Source organism: Heterodontus francisci, chromosome 27, assembly GCF_036365525.1.
Source record: "Heterodontus francisci isolate sHetFra1 chromosome 27, sHetFra1.hap1, whole genome shotgun sequence".
NCBI classification, from domain to species: Eukaryota; Metazoa; Chordata; class Chondrichthyes; order Heterodontiformes; family Heterodontidae; genus Heterodontus; species Heterodontus francisci.
The window spans coordinates 30,267,974-30,286,207 of NC_090397.1; the positions used below are offsets into that span (position 1 = coordinate 30,267,974).

General features: G+C 40.0%; 1 protein-coding gene across 3 annotated transcripts in view; it reads right to left on the reverse strand.

Annotated features, from left to right (window-relative positions):
* Positions 1 to 18,234, reverse strand: part of bltp3b (bridge-like lipid transfer protein family member 3B) — a 142,801-nt gene that overhangs the window by 71,655 nt on the left and 52,912 nt on the right. For all 3 annotated transcript variants that reach the window (XM_068059075.1, XM_068059076.1, XM_068059077.1), the window contains exons 2-6: positions 14,212 to 14,374; positions 7,653 to 7,691; positions 2,849 to 2,940; positions 1,977 to 2,166; positions 405 to 545 (exon numbers count right to left, since the gene is read on the reverse strand). In XM_068059075.1, the coding sequence (XP_067915176.1) occupies positions 405 to 545; positions 1,977 to 2,166; positions 2,849 to 2,940; positions 7,653 to 7,691; positions 14,212 to 14,374 (625 nt within the window). The remainder of the gene's footprint in view (positions 1 to 404; positions 546 to 1,976; positions 2,167 to 2,848; positions 2,941 to 7,652; positions 7,692 to 14,211; positions 14,375 to 18,234) is intronic.

The window sequence follows — 18,234 nt, forward strand, 5'->3', positions numbered from 1 at the left end:
CAAGGTAAAGTTGAAGGCAAGGGAAGTCTTCATGACTTTTCACCTCTACCAATGCCACTCTGATCAGACAACCAGAACAGACAACACAAGTGTAAAATCAAACTAAATTTTGATGAATAAAGTCTTCTGACTGCAGATCCAACAGTTCAACATTGTGGTGAGCCAAACAACTATTTTGTAGTCTTTTTCATGTTGCAAAGATATGCCTATAATGCTTACAAACATATCAACAAAAATTTAGCCAGTTTCACTTGTGTTCGCTTCGCCTGTCCATCTTAATCAATAACTTTGCACTTCAGCCACTCTAGCTTTTAATCCAGTATTTTACTGGAGCTGTTTTGCTATTGCATGCATTATGACATTGTTTTCTTTTTCCACCAAAGAAATAATTTACTATTTTGTACCCTTCGCTTCAAGCTGACTTTCATCCTGGACTGGTTTGTAATGAGCCTCACTGGCGCACTCAAGATATCATGTTTCACGTTTTGGATAGCATCTGCCTCTATTCGGATCATTTGCCAAGTAATCTCCTTGAATGTCAGGACCTAAGCATACAAGAAGCGAATGAGTTGCCAACCAGCAACAGAAAACATCAAGATTCTTTAAGTAAATGACACCTAGGAATAAAACTGGAAATTACTGTGTTAAACTGAAATGCCACAGGCTTGTTATTAGAGCACCATCAGACCTTGTCTCTGGTCTAAGAATGTCACAAGTAGTACATAACTTAAGAGGCACAAGTGGTTCTCTGACACAACTCACAAATGCCACTGAAAGGTGATGAGTAGATGTTAGTTGTCTCATGGGGAAACAGCAGAAGAAACAGAAAACAAATCAGCCTGGGCTGGCTTAGCACATCTATGTGCACTGAAACAGTAGTGATGGGAGTTGTGGAAACAGGTCCTCTTGTATCCTTAACTGAGTTTTTAGTGCGTGAGAATAAGGGTGAGAAGAAACACATTTGGAAAATAAGCAAGTTTTAAAACAAAAATCTAAAAACTTTGGTTTGCGTACTTTTATGAGGTATCTGTAATTTCTATCAGCACGAACATCAGAAGCAGATACAATAATACCTCCCAACTAAAGTAGGAAAGCACTGTACTCAAATATTCCAATATCATATCAATCAGCCCCTCCTATCTAAATACCTCAATTTCTTGGATTGGGCAACTATTTGCAAATATTAAAATCTCAGCCTCTCTACTGAGTTTCCATTCTGATTCCTAATGATACCTGGAAAGAATGAATCTGAAAGAGCAGTGGGTGATGCCAGGATTGAGTATGGCTGTGATGTCTAGTGATCAAATTATCTGCAAGGACTCACTGTCTGAGTCCACACATGTAGAATTGTCACTGCCAGCACCCATGTAATGTACTCCAGTATGAATCATGCAAACATTAAAACAGCATTTAAACTACCCTTTTAAGTTATGTGTCAATGTTTTAAATGTTAGGGAAGTCTTTGCCACCCCAAATATGGTGATTTATCAAAGAGGAGGCAGAGTATCCCTACATCAAGAGTTTCTGCTTTCCTATGTCTCAATATAACCTAATGTAGGTTCAGGGGATCACTCAGAAGATATCTGTGTGGATTCCCAGCTAGAAGGAGGCCAGCACTCCAAGGGCGATCTTAGGTCAGACTTTAACTTTGGCAGACTGTGGCCTTCGTGGCGCATGCACCGCCAATTAGCAGACTAATTAGTGAACCTCGTCCTGATCCTCACAAGTGCTTCAAGGTGAGTTCTGGAAGTTTTCTACAGACCTCCAGTTAGACAAGTTTGCATTCCAAAGTAGAATTTCAGGCCCATATATTTAAACAGTTCTAGCACTCTTGCATACAGATAGAATTTCAAACTGTCATTTAGAAAAGAATTACAATGTTGTTAATTAGCCAAGGAAAAGAAAATTTCAATACAATATGAAATATGGAATGAAGCAGCAAAGAATAATAATCTCAAAAGAAAGCTAGTATTTACCTCCCCACGCTGAGGATCTTGTATTCGGGTGAACCGCAGGTCACTTTGCTGCCAGCTTGTATTAACACTATGTATTTGTAGCTGGGACAATTCAAAAGATGCATTGAAAGCTTTTGCTTTGATTTTGATAATGATGGAATTCACAGAAAGAGAAATGCCTTCTACAACTTTTTCAGCAAAGCCATACTCACTATGGGAAGATTAAGATTAGTAAATCATTAACTGAATAAATATACTCTCACAATGTACCTAACATTTCCATAAGTAAACAGCCTGTTTCCTCACTTTTTGAGAGCATTAAAACACAGACTAGCCACTGATTTAACACAAATAAAATTACTATTTTATTTTATTTTTTTAATTTTATTTTTATTTAGAGATACAGCACAGGCCCTTCGGCCCACCGAGTCTGTGCTGACCATCAACCACTCATTTATGCTAATCCTACACTAATTCCATATTCCTACCACATCCCCACCTGTCCCTATATTTCCCTACCACCTACCTATACTAGGGGCAATTTATAATGGCCAATTTACCTACCAACCTGCAAGTCTTTGGCATGTGGGAGGAAACCGGAGCACCCGAAGGAAACCCACACAGACACAGGGAGAACTTGCAAACTCCACACAGGCAGTACCCAGAATTGAACCCGGGTCGCTGGAGCTGTGAGGCTGCGGTGCTAACCACTGCGCCGCCCATAAAATACTAGGTGTATTTTTTCACCAAATTTCAATGTAGATTATGTTTGAAGTTTAGATTCAGAGACAACAAAACTTACTTCCAAATCAAATAAATAGACTGAATCCTGGGTGCATTTCTACTATAGCAACTTTCCTGAACAATTTGAGGGTTTTGTCCTCATGACTCACCTTTGACCTGAAGCTGTTGCAATAGGAGATGGTCCATTAGGAGGCCGAGGTTCCTCACAAGTTCTCATCTCCATTTCTACCTTATCCAGGTTCTAGATGAAGGCAACAAAAATACCTCAAAATCCAGACTAAAGTAATTGGTAAACAAATCAGCAGTTCTGATATCTCACATTATATCAAAATCAATTCCAAAATGAATCTTTGCTGGAAAGGTTTATCACCTTACACATCTGCTTCTGAAAGCAATAATTCATGCTGGATTACAGTTCCACAGTCAAAATAACAAAGCAGAGTCTCACCCAAGTGGCCATTCTTCCTGGTGACACTTGACACAAGCATCAGTGGGCTTTTCAATCAAAGGTTTATCAGTTATTTATTTATTTATCTGTATTTCAACATGCCTGCACCAGCGCCTACATACACAAAACACAAGCAGCATTCAGTGGGTAGTATTGCAAGCAAAACTCAAATGATTATTTTTCCCTTCTCAAAGTTCAGGGATACTGAGGCCAGAAATATTTCCCACTGCAGTGCCAAATGAGATTGGATAATTTTGCACAGCTCAGGTAACAAACTTCCAGTCAAAATGGTTCAGTGTGCTCTTGGACAGGGGAAGAGATTATATTTTAATACATCAATAATGCTGATGATATCACAACACCTCAGATCATACTTGGCATAAGCACTCCCTAGTAGAAATGAATTTTATTAGTGTTACCTAGGCCACAGCAGAAGAGGTCACATGGTGTAATGTTTCAATTTGACTGTGTATAAAACTGGCAAAAACCAGCTGAAACCAGTTTTTGAGACTCTCCAGCAAAGCGTCCTACTGAAGAGAAGAACTGTCCATCTTTTTCAGCAAAAATTCTACAAGGAACTACAGGCAGAGTTAATTGCCTAAGGAGGAAATAACCCATTGAACAGACCATTTGTATTACTGAAGTAAAGTTTCAACTGAGGCACTGTCAGTTTTAAAATTCAAGTTGACTTATTGCTGTGCTCATCGTTCAAAGAACTGTATGATGCCTGCTGCAGCCGAAGTGTTTTGAACGCCTATCAACAACAGACTGCTTCATCAAATCCGCGTGGAGACTTCGAGTGGCATTTGATTATTTTCACATTAGAATACCTCACCCATTAGGAATGGAACCTACAAAGACTTACTCATTTATTTATTCTTAAGAAACAGCTGATTTTTTAAAACACCACTTTTAAAACTGGTTACTGTTAGTTTTGAATATATGTGCGTGTATGGGGCAGTTAGGATAAAAGAAGTTATAAGGTCTTCAGACATAGGTTTATCTAAATAGTGTTGAAGATTTAGTGTTTAATAAACAGTTAATTTGTTGTTGTCTAAAGATACCTGGTTTAGTCTGTTTTATTCTGGGGGTGGGGGGGGCGGTGTTAAGAGAGCGTTAATTTGGCTGTTTTCCAGTTGGGTGGGAAAACTTCAATAATATGCCGCAACCTGTGGACTGAATTGATGGTGGGATTGCTCCTGCCTCGGTCATAACAATAGCATGGATAGAAATTAATGAATTTCATCTAATAGCCATTACAGAGTCGTGGTTGCAGAGTGACCAAGGTTGGGAAATACGGACGGGATTTGAAAGCCCCTCCACTGTCGGGAACATTGGCGGGGGGGCAATGAAGATCGGCGCGATGGAGGCTTGCCATCAACCCCAACGGCGACAAGCCCGGTGCCAATCTCGGCAGTGGCTGCCCCGCCGCTCGGAGACAAGACCCCCATTTAATTATGAAAACTTGATTTAAAGAGAGTCCCATCGCCTCCTTGATTGCCGTACCAATCTTCATTCGGGTGGCCAACAGTGCCGCGCCTTCGAATCCCCGTTCGGGGGCACATGGCGTTACACCTGTGGGGAGGGAGGAGGAGAATTGTTTCTCTGTGCAGGAGGGGAGCGAGGTTAAAGTGATCAGGATTAGTCATGGGGGGGGGGGGGGGGGGGGGGAAAGAGGGTGGCAGTGAATAGGAAGGGGTAAAGGGCAAAATTTCTGAACATTTTGGGTTGTGGGGAGGTGGTCAAATTGTCGATATTTGAATTCTGGGGTGGAAAAGGGCACGAATGTCTGGAAATGCCATTGGGGGGTGGGAAAACAGATTTTAATGAAACTTAAATCTATTTAGTGGAAATTCTACTTACTTGTCCCTTTAATTTTTAAATGTCCATTGATGGCTGTAAGCCCTTTAAAAATGGCGCCGTTGCCTGCGGCGGCTCACCTGCCCCCTCCACGTCATTGCGGGGGGCTGGTGCTGTGGCCATGCAAATGAGTCGCCATGTTTGAAATTGCAGCAGCTTCGTGATGCGGTGCCCATGCGAGCATAGTGCATTTTTTTTTACATCTGCCACCTGTGTCAATGGTGGACTCTTAAAATGCAGCTCTAAATATTTCAGGACACTTGACTTTTAGAAGAGATGGCCAAAGTAGAAAAGGCATACCCTTACAATAAAGGATGGGATAAAGAGAGTAGAGAGAAAAGATATTAGCTTGGAAAAATCAAGATGTACAGTCAGTCAGTTTGGGTGGAGCTAAGAAATAACGAGAGACAATAAACAACGCTGGAAGTAATTTATATGCCCCTAACAGTAGTTGTAGTGTTGCGCAGAGTATAAATCAGAAAATTAGAAGTGCATGCAACAAGGGAAATACAATAATCATAGGAGCCTTTAACCAGCATACAGACTGCAACAAACAAATTTTGAGAAAGAGTGTGGAAGGCATTCAAGATAGCTTTCTAGATCAATACGTCAAGGAACCAACTGAGCAACAGGCCATTTTAGATCAAGTATTGTGCAATGAGACAGAGCTAACTAATAACCTCGTAGTTAAGGAGCTTCTCCAGAAGAGTGATCATAATATGATGAATTTTATCTTGAGTTTGAGAGTGGTTTAGTTAAGTCCAAAACTCAGGTCTTAAACCTGAATCAAGCACATTACGTGGCTATGAAGGGAGAGTTGACTAAGGTAGATCGGGAAACTAGATTATATGATAGACTAGATAAGCAATGGTAAACATTTAAAGAATTAATTAATAACTCACAACGATTATACATTCCCTCAAGGAAAAAAAACCCCCATGGGAAAAGTGGCCCAAAATGTGGCTAACAAGAAAAGTTAGAGATAGCATTAGATTAAAGGAAGAGGCTTATAAATGTTGCAACAGAGAGTAGTAAGCCTGAGGATTGAGAGGATTTTAAAATTTAGCAAAGGATAGACAAGAAATTAATAAAGACTAAGAAGATAGGATTCAAAATAAACTAGTCAGAGACATAAAACTAACTGTAAAAGATTCTACAGATATGTGAAAGCACAGACATTCATGAAAATAAACATGGGTCCCTTAGAGGCTGAGATAGGGGAAATTATAATGGAGGAAATAAGGAAATGACATGCACTGAACAAATATTTTGTATCCGTCTTCATGGTAGACAAAAACAATATTCTGGAAGTAGTGAAGAACCAAGGGTCCAGTGAAATGACCAACTTAATATTAGCTTTAGTAAAGAAATATTATTGGAGAAATCAATGGGACTAAAAGCCAATAAATCCCCTGAAAATGACATGTGGTTTAAAAGAGTTGGCTGCAGAGATAGCGGATGTATTGGTTTTGAGCCTCCAGAATGCCTGAGATTCATGGATTGAAAGGTAGAAACGTAACCCTGCTATTTAAGAAAAAAGGGAGAGAGAAAATAGGAAACTATAGAGTAGGAATAAACTTGTCATTTTCAGATTAGCAGGCTGCAACTAGTGGGATACCGCAAGGATCAGTGCTTGGGACTCAGCTATTTATAATCTCTATCAATGACTTAGATGAGGGGATGGAATGTAGCATATCCAAGTTGGCTGACTAAACAAAGTTAGATGGGAAAGTAAGCTGTGAGAAGGACACAAAGTGGCTACAAAAGGATTTAGATGGATTATGTGATTGGTAAGAACATGACAGATGGAATCCAATGTGGAGATATGTGAGGTAATCCAATTTTTTTTTTAAATGGTGAGACACTGAAAAATGTTGGCAGAAGGGCTTGTGTGCCCTTGTACACAAATCACAAAAAGTTAACATGCAGGTGTAGCAATTAGCAAAGAAAATGATTTGTTATACTCCAATCCCTTTGTAATAAAGGCGAAGAGTGAAGAAGTCGGAGTGCAGTTGTATAAGGCTTTGGCGAGACCACACCACTGTGTACAGTTTGGTCTCCTTACCGAAGGAGAAGATGTACCTGCCTCAGAGGGAGTGCAATGAAGGTTTACCAGACTGATTCTTGGGATGAGGGGTTTGTCGTATGAGGAGAGATTGCACTGAATGGGCTAAACTCTCTACAATTTATAAGAGTGAGAGATGATTTTATTGAAAAATGTAAAATTCTTAAGGGGCTTGGCAAAGTAGATGTTGGGAGCATGTTTCCCCTGGATAGGGAGCCCAGGACAATAGGGTGACAGTCATTTAGGATCGAGATGATGAGAAATTTCTTTATTCAGAGGGTTGTGAACCTTTGGAATCTCTACCACAGACAGGTGTGGATGCTCAGTCCTTGAACATATTCAAGTCAGAGATCAACATATTTTTGGATACTAAGGGAATCAAGGCATATGGGGATAATATGGGAACATGTAACTGAGGCAGAAGATCAGCCATGATATTAAAAGTTGGAGCAGGCTCAAGAGGCCAAATGGCCACACTCCTGTTCCGATTTCTTGCATTCTTCTGTCCTGTCAGCAATTAGACCACCCGACACAAATAGCTTTGTTCACATTTAATAATAAGCATAAAATGAAAATTTACCAGGCAGATTGGGTGAGTTTTCAGTTTAGTCCAGTGTATCTGCAAGAGAGATAGAATAGGTCACTCAGTAAAGCTTTCAGTTTTTGAAACTGTAGAGTCCTTCCAAATTCCAAAAGCAATAGTAATGTTCTATCATGGCCTTGTTCTCAATCCTTCTTACAAATATCACACCCTATAAATTTAACCATTTTAAAATTGAATAACGGCAGTTTTATACCATTCCGACTATCCCAGAAAGGCATCCAATATGTTGTTCGGCAATCTAGATCACAATGTCAGGTGCACAGAAGTTATTGGAATAATAGGATCCAGGTACAATTTAACAAGCAGTGGACCAATGTTAATGCATTGTAGGATAGTCAATCTGTTTTGTGATCAGCCCTTTCCTCTTGATACAATTGTTGCAACCAGGTGAGAAAGAGGCCTAGGGATCCATATCAGCCTTCACCTAGACTTACTGTAACAGGGTTTAATTTTTAAAACACCATGTTTTTTAGCTCCCCCTTGGTGAATCCTTGTTCACCGCTTTCCAATTATAAAGCAAAGAAACCAGCATAAACAGGCTTTCTTAGGTTTAAAGGAGATAAGTTGAAATTTATTAAACTTAAACTTTAGTTCAGTTAACTTCTACGGATACATGCCGCGCCCCATACCAGCATGCATACGCAATACACACATGCAAACAGAGTCGGAAAAGAGCAGAAGAAAAATAAAGTGGAAAGGTTTGAGGCAATATCTGAAGAGTTGTTCTTCGAGCTCACTGTAGAGTCCTTGATCGTAGGTAGATCTTGCTTTTCATTGGGGCCCAGTATTCTTCTTAAACCTTGTTCACTATAGGAGACTTTTCTCTCTTGGGGTTCATGTGTCTTCAGTGGATTCAGAGGCTTGTGAGAAAGAGATGGGAGCAGACAGGAGAGAGATCTTCTCAGTCCAGGAGGAAACAGCTTTCTTCCCAAACTCTTTGTACAAGTTCAAAAAACTCAAGTTGCCCAGCAGGTTAGTCATGTGACTAGCTGGTTTGACCATGTCCGTTTGTGTATTTGGCCATCATAGCAATCAACCTGGAATGTGAGCTTCTCCACCTTCAATGTCTGGTGATCTGAAGTCCATTGTGGGTTGCATGTCAGGGAATGTCTGCTTTGTCCTTCCAAACACTGTGTTAATATGCAAATATCTTTTCCAGCCACAGCTGATCTGTTTAACAAGTCTTCTTCACTCCAGTTACAATTTAAAATCAATGTGCATGCCAAAATTAATGTGCCTCATTCTTGGCAGGTGGGGGCCTAGTATGACACAATAATAGTGTTAATCAAGCTATTAAATACTTTGAAATTTAGTTCTTTAATGGAATTAAATAAATATTAAATTAAATTAATTAGAAAGTAGAAAAAATGAATTAAAAATATTAAAAAGGAATGAAAATGGAACAGGTCTTTATTTTTGTAGCTTCTGCTTTCGTATGTTGTTCTGAAACTAATCTTAACCTTGAAGTAACATTATTGTTTATTTTAACAATGGATAAGCTGGAAGCTATCAGTTAGGATTCTCATTGCAAATATTTTACATTCAGCATATTCAGAACATGGATCTCAGTGTTGCAAAAGAAAACAATACAAGATTATATTACTTGTGTGTATTTTTTTTTTAAAAAGGTCAAATTTCTAACTTGTTGAGAAAATACAAGTTTCTGCCACTGAGCTCAGTCTTGGCTCGGTGGTAGCACTCTCACTCACATGTGAGTCAGAAGATCATGAGTTTAAGTCCCACTCCAGAGACAGGAAGAACCCAGGCTGGCACAGCAGTGCAGCACTGTTAGAAGGTGCCATCTTTTGAACGGAATGTTAAACCTACCTCGCAGGTGCACATCGCGATTTGAAGAAGAGCAGGGGTGTTCACCTGATGTGCTGGCCAACATTTAGCTTTAAACCAACAAATAAACACAGATTATTTTGTTATTTATCTCTCTGCTGTTTGTGGGAACATGCACATAAATTGACTGCTGCGTTTCCTATATTACAACAGTAGACACTGAGATCAGGAATGGAGATATACAAAGGCAAGGACTTTGTTTCTAAGACTTTGTGAAAACAATATCCGCTGTTACGATCCCATTAGGGATTGTTAACTTTTAAAAAGAGAAAGTCAAATTCCCACTTATTACTGAAAGAATTATGCCACAAGATTTAACATGTTAAACAAAAAAACTTTACTGTACAGGAGTTAAACAAAGCAAAACACTACTAGCCTAACAATACAATTTGAAAACGCTTATACTTTAAAATTAAAATCTTAACAAAACATGAAGACGTATAGTTGAAACTCTAAATCTCAACAGAACACTCCTGTTTGATTGTTACTTCCACCCCAAGAGTTCCCCTATACATTACAGGATATTGGCAGTTTGTTCATTTCTCCTGGGACCAATCCAAAGTGTACCATAGCTCTTAAGAATTCACTTCGATTTGCTTAATTTCTCAGCTATCTTCTGAGGTATGAGATCACATCCCGAATCTGGACTTTCTAGCTTGAGCACAGGCCCGCCTCAAAACAGGAATACCTCTGCTTCCCGATGGCCTCTTTGCTCCTAAGCGCAGCTATTTTCAAAGCCAACAGCTGTCCAAAAGTCAACTGCGTTCTGTGACCAACAACTTTTCAAAGCCAACTGTGTCAGCAAGTACACAGATCAAAACACCAACAGGCACCCCCTGCATCATCTATTTCCATAGCAAGTGGTACATATGGGATGTCCCAGATAGCAATTTAAACTAATTATTTCCAACTCCAAATCTTTTTTGTTCTGGGAAATCATATGAATAAATTAAACCCCTGATTGAGGCAGCTGCAGACACACCATCATCAAGAAGTTCAGAGAGGTTCCCATTGTCTAGGGTCTTCGAATTTCCCATTATGACCTGAGTGAACAGGGGAACAACTGTATATCTCCTTAAAATATCAGGTTCAACGACAGTGAAATAAACAGCGCAAAGCCTGAGAAGCAAATGTTGAGTGGGCAAATTCAATGTCAAATCAAGTACAGAAAGATAAACAGAGGCAAAGAAAGAATGGATTGAGAGAGAAATTAAAAGAGAGACAAAGGAAAATATTGAAAAAATTCAATTTAATTGACATTTTTGATATCTCCAATGGCAATAAATTGAAAACTCTAATGGCAATTAATACTTGAAGGAATCAGACCCCTCACTTTTAACAGTTAATTTTCAGTGTCAGAGGTCGATTGACAGTAGTCAGCAAATGGAGAAAAGGGTACTTGCGCCTGATTACAAGATTTAACATTATGTGGCAAGTTTAGTTAGTATCTACTGTGTAAGCACAGCAAATTCAAGCCATTCATTTCACTGGAGTGGCAGTCAGCGAAATGCCATTTTAACAAAGTTAATGGCACAGCAGCACAACTTGGACAGCAACTTTTGGATATTCATGTTTAACATCTGCCCCTCACCTGAAGTTGTTCTACCATTTACATATAAATAATGGTGAGCATGGTTCTAGCACTGAAACACAATTTTGAAAATAATTTTAATAAAGCAGTACTTGTGTCATTCTTAGCCATTTTGAGGAAAATTATCCACATCAGCCGGTAATAGTCACAATTTTCACCAAAGAAGTAGCTCGTTTTCAGCACAATATTTAAGGCACCAGAAATTGATTGCTTGTATATCTGCAAATAGTATTTGCTCATTAACCCTACATCATAGAATCACTCAAAGTTTGATGTAACTTGGCAACACCAACTTCTGAAAACAAGCTATAATTCACTGAACACATTTCAGGCACTTGAGGTACACTGTATTGAAACAGAAGCATTAATACTGGGAGTCACCAGAAGCAAGTAGTTCAGCTTGAATTTCTTGTTGTGAATATGTTCAGCAAGTTTATTTTTTAACGTTTGAAGTGGTCTAAACTTTTTTTTTACTGAGCAACATTATATATTGCTACAAAATTCTGGAAACCTTTACTGGTATATCTGTTAAAAATGGTATATTAATTTGTTCCTAATTATATATTTACTTTTATTTGCAGTTAAACCAATAACTGTAAGCGTTTAGAAAATATTTTTTGTTTGTGGCACTGCTTAGTCATAGCAAAAATCAGTGGGATCCATTTTCTTAACTTCCCTCCCTCCCCCACCCAGTATTATTTTTCTGAACAAAGTTGGCTTGTAACATTTCCAAGAAGCGGACCACTTTGCAGTGATTTAACTATGCAAAGACTTCAGCTGTGCAACTCAATACTTGCATCTGAAGATTCTGCTAAGTTTTCAAGTCTGTTTCTTTTTTTAAAAACATTGAGCTGAATTTTTCCGGGCCCATGATGGCAGACTTGGAGACAGAAAGGAGCTGGGTCGGGACAGCTGCCTGACACATTCCGGCCATCAGGGAAGCTTCCTATTGACAGGCGAGGACCCGCATTGGTTGCCTACAATTTTGACGCCAGCAGAGCAGCCCCCTTGCACATCCAGAGGCTGTCATCGCAATGGAGGGGCCATCGGACTGGAGGCTCCATGCCCCAAACAGGGGGCCACACCCAGGAAAGGCCGCACATGTGGCCCAAACAATCCACCTGGAGGGTTTTCCTCTCTGCTTTGATAAGCCTAATAGCTTCAGCCATAAAAATTTTTACATTTAAACGCACACTTCGGGAGCTCCTCCACATTGAGGTGCCCTCATGGTTCCCCAACCTGTCTCAGCACTGCCCACCTCTTCTGGGTAGCGCTGCTGAGACTCCAGAGATGCTGGCCCTCTGACTGAGCCAAAAGCAACGGGAGCCCGCCCGCCATTCTTAATAGGACAGCAAGCGCGGAGGTAGACAAATAGGAGGCTGCCTCTGGTAAAACTGTGCCACCAGGCACACTGCTACTAAGTGCGGGCCCAAGACCCCTATTTGGTCCTGACATTGGCGTTCCAAAGCCAGTGAGAAAATCCAGCCCATTGAAACAACTTACGCCATTTGTTGTGTCAGGTTTCTAAATTTAAGAAACTGCAGCATTCATCATCTTACAATCTCAAACATCCTCCCTTTCATGGCCAATTGCCCTGAAGAATCCACCAGTGAGCCAAACTCCACTTTTCGGTCCCCAACCCCCAACTATTTCTGTCAAACCCCAAATTCCTCCTCTACAGTGCTACCAAATTTCAAGGCTATCCTCTCCTAGCATTTTCAAACCACACGACTGCCCCCAGCACTGCTGAATATCAGGGAGTAGAGTTTCCACTCTGTTGCACTTTTTTTCAGCATAATTCACCCAAAATCAGCCCAGTCTGTGCAAAAGATTGTGAAATTTTAAAGGCAAATTACTTTCAGCGCAAATCGAGTTTCTATGATCTTTAGTGCTAATTTTTAAAACATTGCACTAGAAGCCAGCTCCTGCCACAGAACTGACAACACCCCCAGGCTAAATTCATCACCTTTGAGAGATTCTACTAATTGCACTCCTTTGTGAAGACTCTAAAATTTAAGGCAATTCTTTTGGGCACAAGGACACTAATAGGCATGTTTTAAAAGCTTTATGACTTATTTCTTTTAATTTACTATGAAACTGAGAACTGTACACCAAAACAACATGCAAATCATTTGGTATATGTTTAAAAAAGTCTTTTTCAATAATTTAAATTGGGTTATTCACGTGGCGAATTGACACCGTCACTAAAAATGCTTATTTTTTTGACATAAATTCATTTTCAGCTAAATTAATCAAACAGCACCAAGTTACCACTCAAATTTTTTTAATGCATTTTTTTCTTAAATTGCATTTTAAAGCTCTGCCTATTGCACTGCTTCATGGCAGATTTTGTTTCCAGTGATTGAGCAAAAATCTGCGGTAAAAATAAAGCTTCTCAAAACTGGTACAATTTGCACCCAGATCACCAATTGCAACCAAAAAGGAACTCTGCCCCCTGACATCAACCTCTAAGCTGGTATATCTTGTATACCATTTCACTGTGTATCCTCAGCTTCAAAAAAAGACAAGCAACAAAAAATTAAATTAAAAATAACTAAGGCAATAGATCGATAAAATAAAATTTATGAAAACTAGAATAATCAAGGCAACGGCTTTATAGCTTTCACCAAAAAATGAAGTCACAGAATTCAATCGCTAAACAGATATAATCATTTAGTAGCATATAATAAAAACTAAATTCAATCATATTTTGTGTGCTAAATGGCATAACACCTAGGGTTATGAGACATCTTATCCTTCAAGTCACCATGAGCATAAATAATAATCTTTACCCCTAGACTTGATGTTTAGAACCCTAGAAATTCTTCTGGATTCTTGAAAATTGGAGAGGAACCCTGATGTCTCAAAACATTTTAGCTGCGAGATGATGCACCATCCTTTGTGATTATTGCCACTCTATGTGCCATTAACAGTACCTGCAAAGGATATGCTAGTTTATCTCCCCTCCTCATTTGTCTTTTTACATTGGCAATGTTCTCGTGTCATTTTCATCTGCATAGCCCATCATCACGTTTCTGGTTCCCTTTTCCCACTAGCAGAATGTGTGTCTGTGGAACTGATTTTAAACCTGATTCTTACCCGAATTGCAGCCTTGTTGCAGAACACTCTGGTGATTGCCAACCAAGTAGGCAAGTCCAACATGTTTTGCAGTACCTCTTCATCGAGCTCCAAGTTGGTCAGCTGACCTTCACCTTTGAGAGTACTCAAATTAATTTTATCTGGTGACAGATTCTTGGTGAACCTAAAAACAGAAAAATAGCAAAATGATACTTGGTTGCCATGACTTGAGCTGTCATAAAAATTTAAAGGGATTTTTAAATTAAAAACCTTTCTTAAAGGTAAACAAGAGGAAAAAATGGTAGAAAATATTTCCTGGTTTATAGTTGCACTACTTCAAATTGGAATTCGGACTACTTCACACTATTTCTCAGTGCAAGGAGTCTTTTTTTTAAGTTTGGGCACAGGTCAGGTATCAGAATGGGTTCTGGCAACATGATACACAGTAATGACCATAGTTATAGAGTAATGCAACCAGTAATCCATAGAAATTCAAGAATTAGAAGGGAAGCAAAAGATGCAAACAATAAAAATGAGCAATGAACAGAGGGAACTGACAAAAAAACAAGTCCACCTCTCTCACCTCGTTAGCACTGCCAGTGTCACATGATTTAAAAACTGCCCAAAGAGAATTTTATTAAGTATATCAAAGCAACATTTGTTCAAATATTTATATTTGAAACCATTTTATAAAGCCTTGGGTAGTTAGCAGAGTATGCACCAGAGCAAATTGTGTTGTATGCTTAAAAAGAGGAAACGGGATTCAATCCATAGGTGTGACTTATAAGTGAGACTTTAGAGCAATTGCCTACTCTTAAAGGTTCTTTTCCAGAAAGCCAGATGATGAAGGAGAGAACTGGTGTCTAATCTTTTACACACTTTACAAGCATTTATTTTTACACAGATACACATTACAACCATGACCCTCAAAACTGAACAACCAGTTTCAGTCTGCTCCTTTTCATATATAAAAAAGGAGCACAAGTGAATCTCCAGTTAATGATTAATATAGATTTAACATGATGTGTGCAGAAAACATCCCCAATCTTATGGCTATTAAAACTCATTTCCTAAACAGCTGGTGCAGTGTTGGACCTGTCTAAGTCCTTCAGCCGAGTCATGTTCAGTGTTTTCATTCTTAATTGAGAATCCAAAGTATAAAGCCAAAGCTCATGATATAGCACCATAAAAGGAAAAGAGCAAATAGAAAAAAAAATCAAGGATAAGTGATTAGGTAAATTTTTTAAAAGCATCAAAATTTTAGGAAAAAAACAAAGATTTCGAACCTAACTTTTGAGGTTCCAAAAAAAAAAGATCAAATTACAATGGGACAATGCACTGAGTTTTATTTTCCACAGTGAAGATTTGGAGACCAGGAAGAGCTTATAATGACAGTGTATATGGCACAGAGAAGGTACAAGTGAGGAAAGATCAGAAGAGCACTGACCAGTGTCACCAATTAAATAGAAAGAAGCAAGAAACGCTACAATGGGAAAAAAGTAGCTGGAAGTGAGAGGCATTTTGATTGAATGCTCTCCAAGAACCTAACAGGTACATCAAAAGAACCTCCTCAAACATGGAAGCAAAATCTATTCTTGGGTGGGCTTGCATTTTAATCAAGCATTATTTAGAGGAGTTAGCATTTCAGACAAAAAAGAAGAGGAAGTCAAGCCTTGTTAAGGCAATTTCAACAATGGATGAGATGAGAGATGTCCATTTCAGGTTGGAGAAAATAGTGTGGCCTGTCACATCAACGGATGGAGAAGAGCTATGCTGAGCTGAAAGATAAGAAATGAAAGCTGTTAGTTAGATCTGTAAGAAATGTGAAGAAACTTTCATAAGATCTGAAACAATATTTTCACTGGCCCAAAGCAAACAGAAGAGATCAAGATGTCGTGATCCGACATTGCACTGTGACAGGACTGGAGGGCCTGTGATCCGAAGGAAACAGAATTTAGCCACACGAATAAGGAAGGTGGCACGCTAGTTCTCTAACTGTACTATATCACCTATCATAACCGGGTAGTGGCTTGTTGGGTGCTGCAACCTGTTTCAGTATGCAGTGCTGTAAAAGGAGGAAAGGATTTTAAAAAAGACAAAGATTTCCACTCCGAATCATTAACTTTCTAGAACATACAGGTGCAGTCACTAAAGGAGTGAAGGATCAGTGCTGGCTATGATGCCACAACTGAACAGCCTCATGACAACAAAACAGTAACTAACATATAGCACCATTAATGGTGGCAGGACCATATCTCCAACACAGAAGTCCTCGAGGCAGCCAACATCCCCAGCACATACACCCTACTGACCCAGTGGCACTTGAGATGGCTTGGCCATGTGAGCCGCACAGAAGATGGCAGGATCCCCAAGGACATATTGTACAGCGAGCTCGTCACTGGTATCAAACCCATCGGCCATCCATGTCTCCGCTTCAAAGGCGTCTGCAAACGCGACATGAAGTTCTGTGACATTGATCACAAGTCGTGGGAGTCAGTTGCCAGCGTTCGCCAGAGCTGGCGGACAGCCATAAAGGCGGGGCTAAAGAGTGGCGAGTCGAAGAGACTTAGCAGTTGGCAGAAAAAAAGACAGAAGCGCAAGGAGAGAGCCAACTGTGTAACAGCCCCGACAACCAATTTTATCTGCAGCACCTGTGGAAGAATCTGTCACTCTAGAATTGTTTAGTTTAGTTTAGAGATACAGCACTGAAACAGGCCCTTCGGCCCACCGAGTCTGTGCCGACCATCAACCACCCATTTATACTAATCCTACACTAATCCCAGATTCCTACTACATCCCCACCTGTCCCTATATTTCCCTACCACCTACCTATACTCGGGGCAATTTATAATGGCCAATTTACCTATCAACCTGCAAGTCTTTGGCATGAGGGAGGAAACCGGAGCACCTGGAGGAAACCCACACAGACACAGGGAGAACTTGCAAACTCCACACAGGCAGTACCCAGAATTGAACCCGGGTCGCTGGAGCTGTGAGGCTGCGGTACTAACCACTGCGCCACTGTGCCGCCCCCAAGTCCTTTATAGCCACTCCAGGCACTGCTTCACAAACCACTGACCACCTCCAGGCGCTTACCCATTGTCTCTCAAGAGGAGGAAGCCAAAGAAGAAGAAGAATGTAGAAAATTGTCCAAGATGGTTCACAGAACTCTGGGGGAAGCATAGACTTTGAGGAGGATAAATTAGGACGGGTAATCACACCTTGATCAAAGAGATAGGTATTAAGGAGGATCTTAAACGAGCAGAAGAAAGTGACCAGATGAAAAGCCTCAACGAGGAATTCTGGAGGCTCACATATCAGCCATTTGCAAGAGGTATTACAGGGCAACTGGTGTTAATTGTATATTATGTTTAATTGTATGCAGGTGGTAGACAGTATTTGGTGATTCACTTGAATCCCTATCAATGGGCACAGACTGAAACTGTAGGAGTGGGTTAGGAGGTGTACCCTTGCAATATGTAACTCTGTATATAAATTTAAAAGTGTGTAAAGATTGGCTACGGTTCTATCTTTCACCAACGGGCTTTGTGGAATAGAACAGCTGATGCATCTGGAAATATACTTTAACATCTGTCAGCATTTACGGGATTGAGGGGCAGGTGGAAGGAAAGGAGACTGTGGCCTGGATTTTGTAGGCAGCAGTGAATAACAGCACCAGCCCTTCATTACACTTATACTTGCCCACCTTCTGACGGCTTTTGTACTGAAACTTGCTGTGATTAGGGGAGATAGTGGCCTAGTGGTAATGTTACTGGACTAGTAATCCAGAGGCCCAGGCTAATGCCCTGGGGACAAGGGTTCAAATCACACCACAACAGCTGGTAGAATTTAAACTCAATCCATCAATAAAAATCTGGAATTGAAAGCTAGTCTCAGTTTCACGGCACTTTTACCATCATCGATTGTCATAAAAACCCATCTGCTTCACTGTCAGATAGGAAAAGAAATCTGCCTTCCGTACCTGGTCTGCCCTACATGTGACTCCAGACCCACAGAAATGTGGTTGACTTTTAACTGCACTCA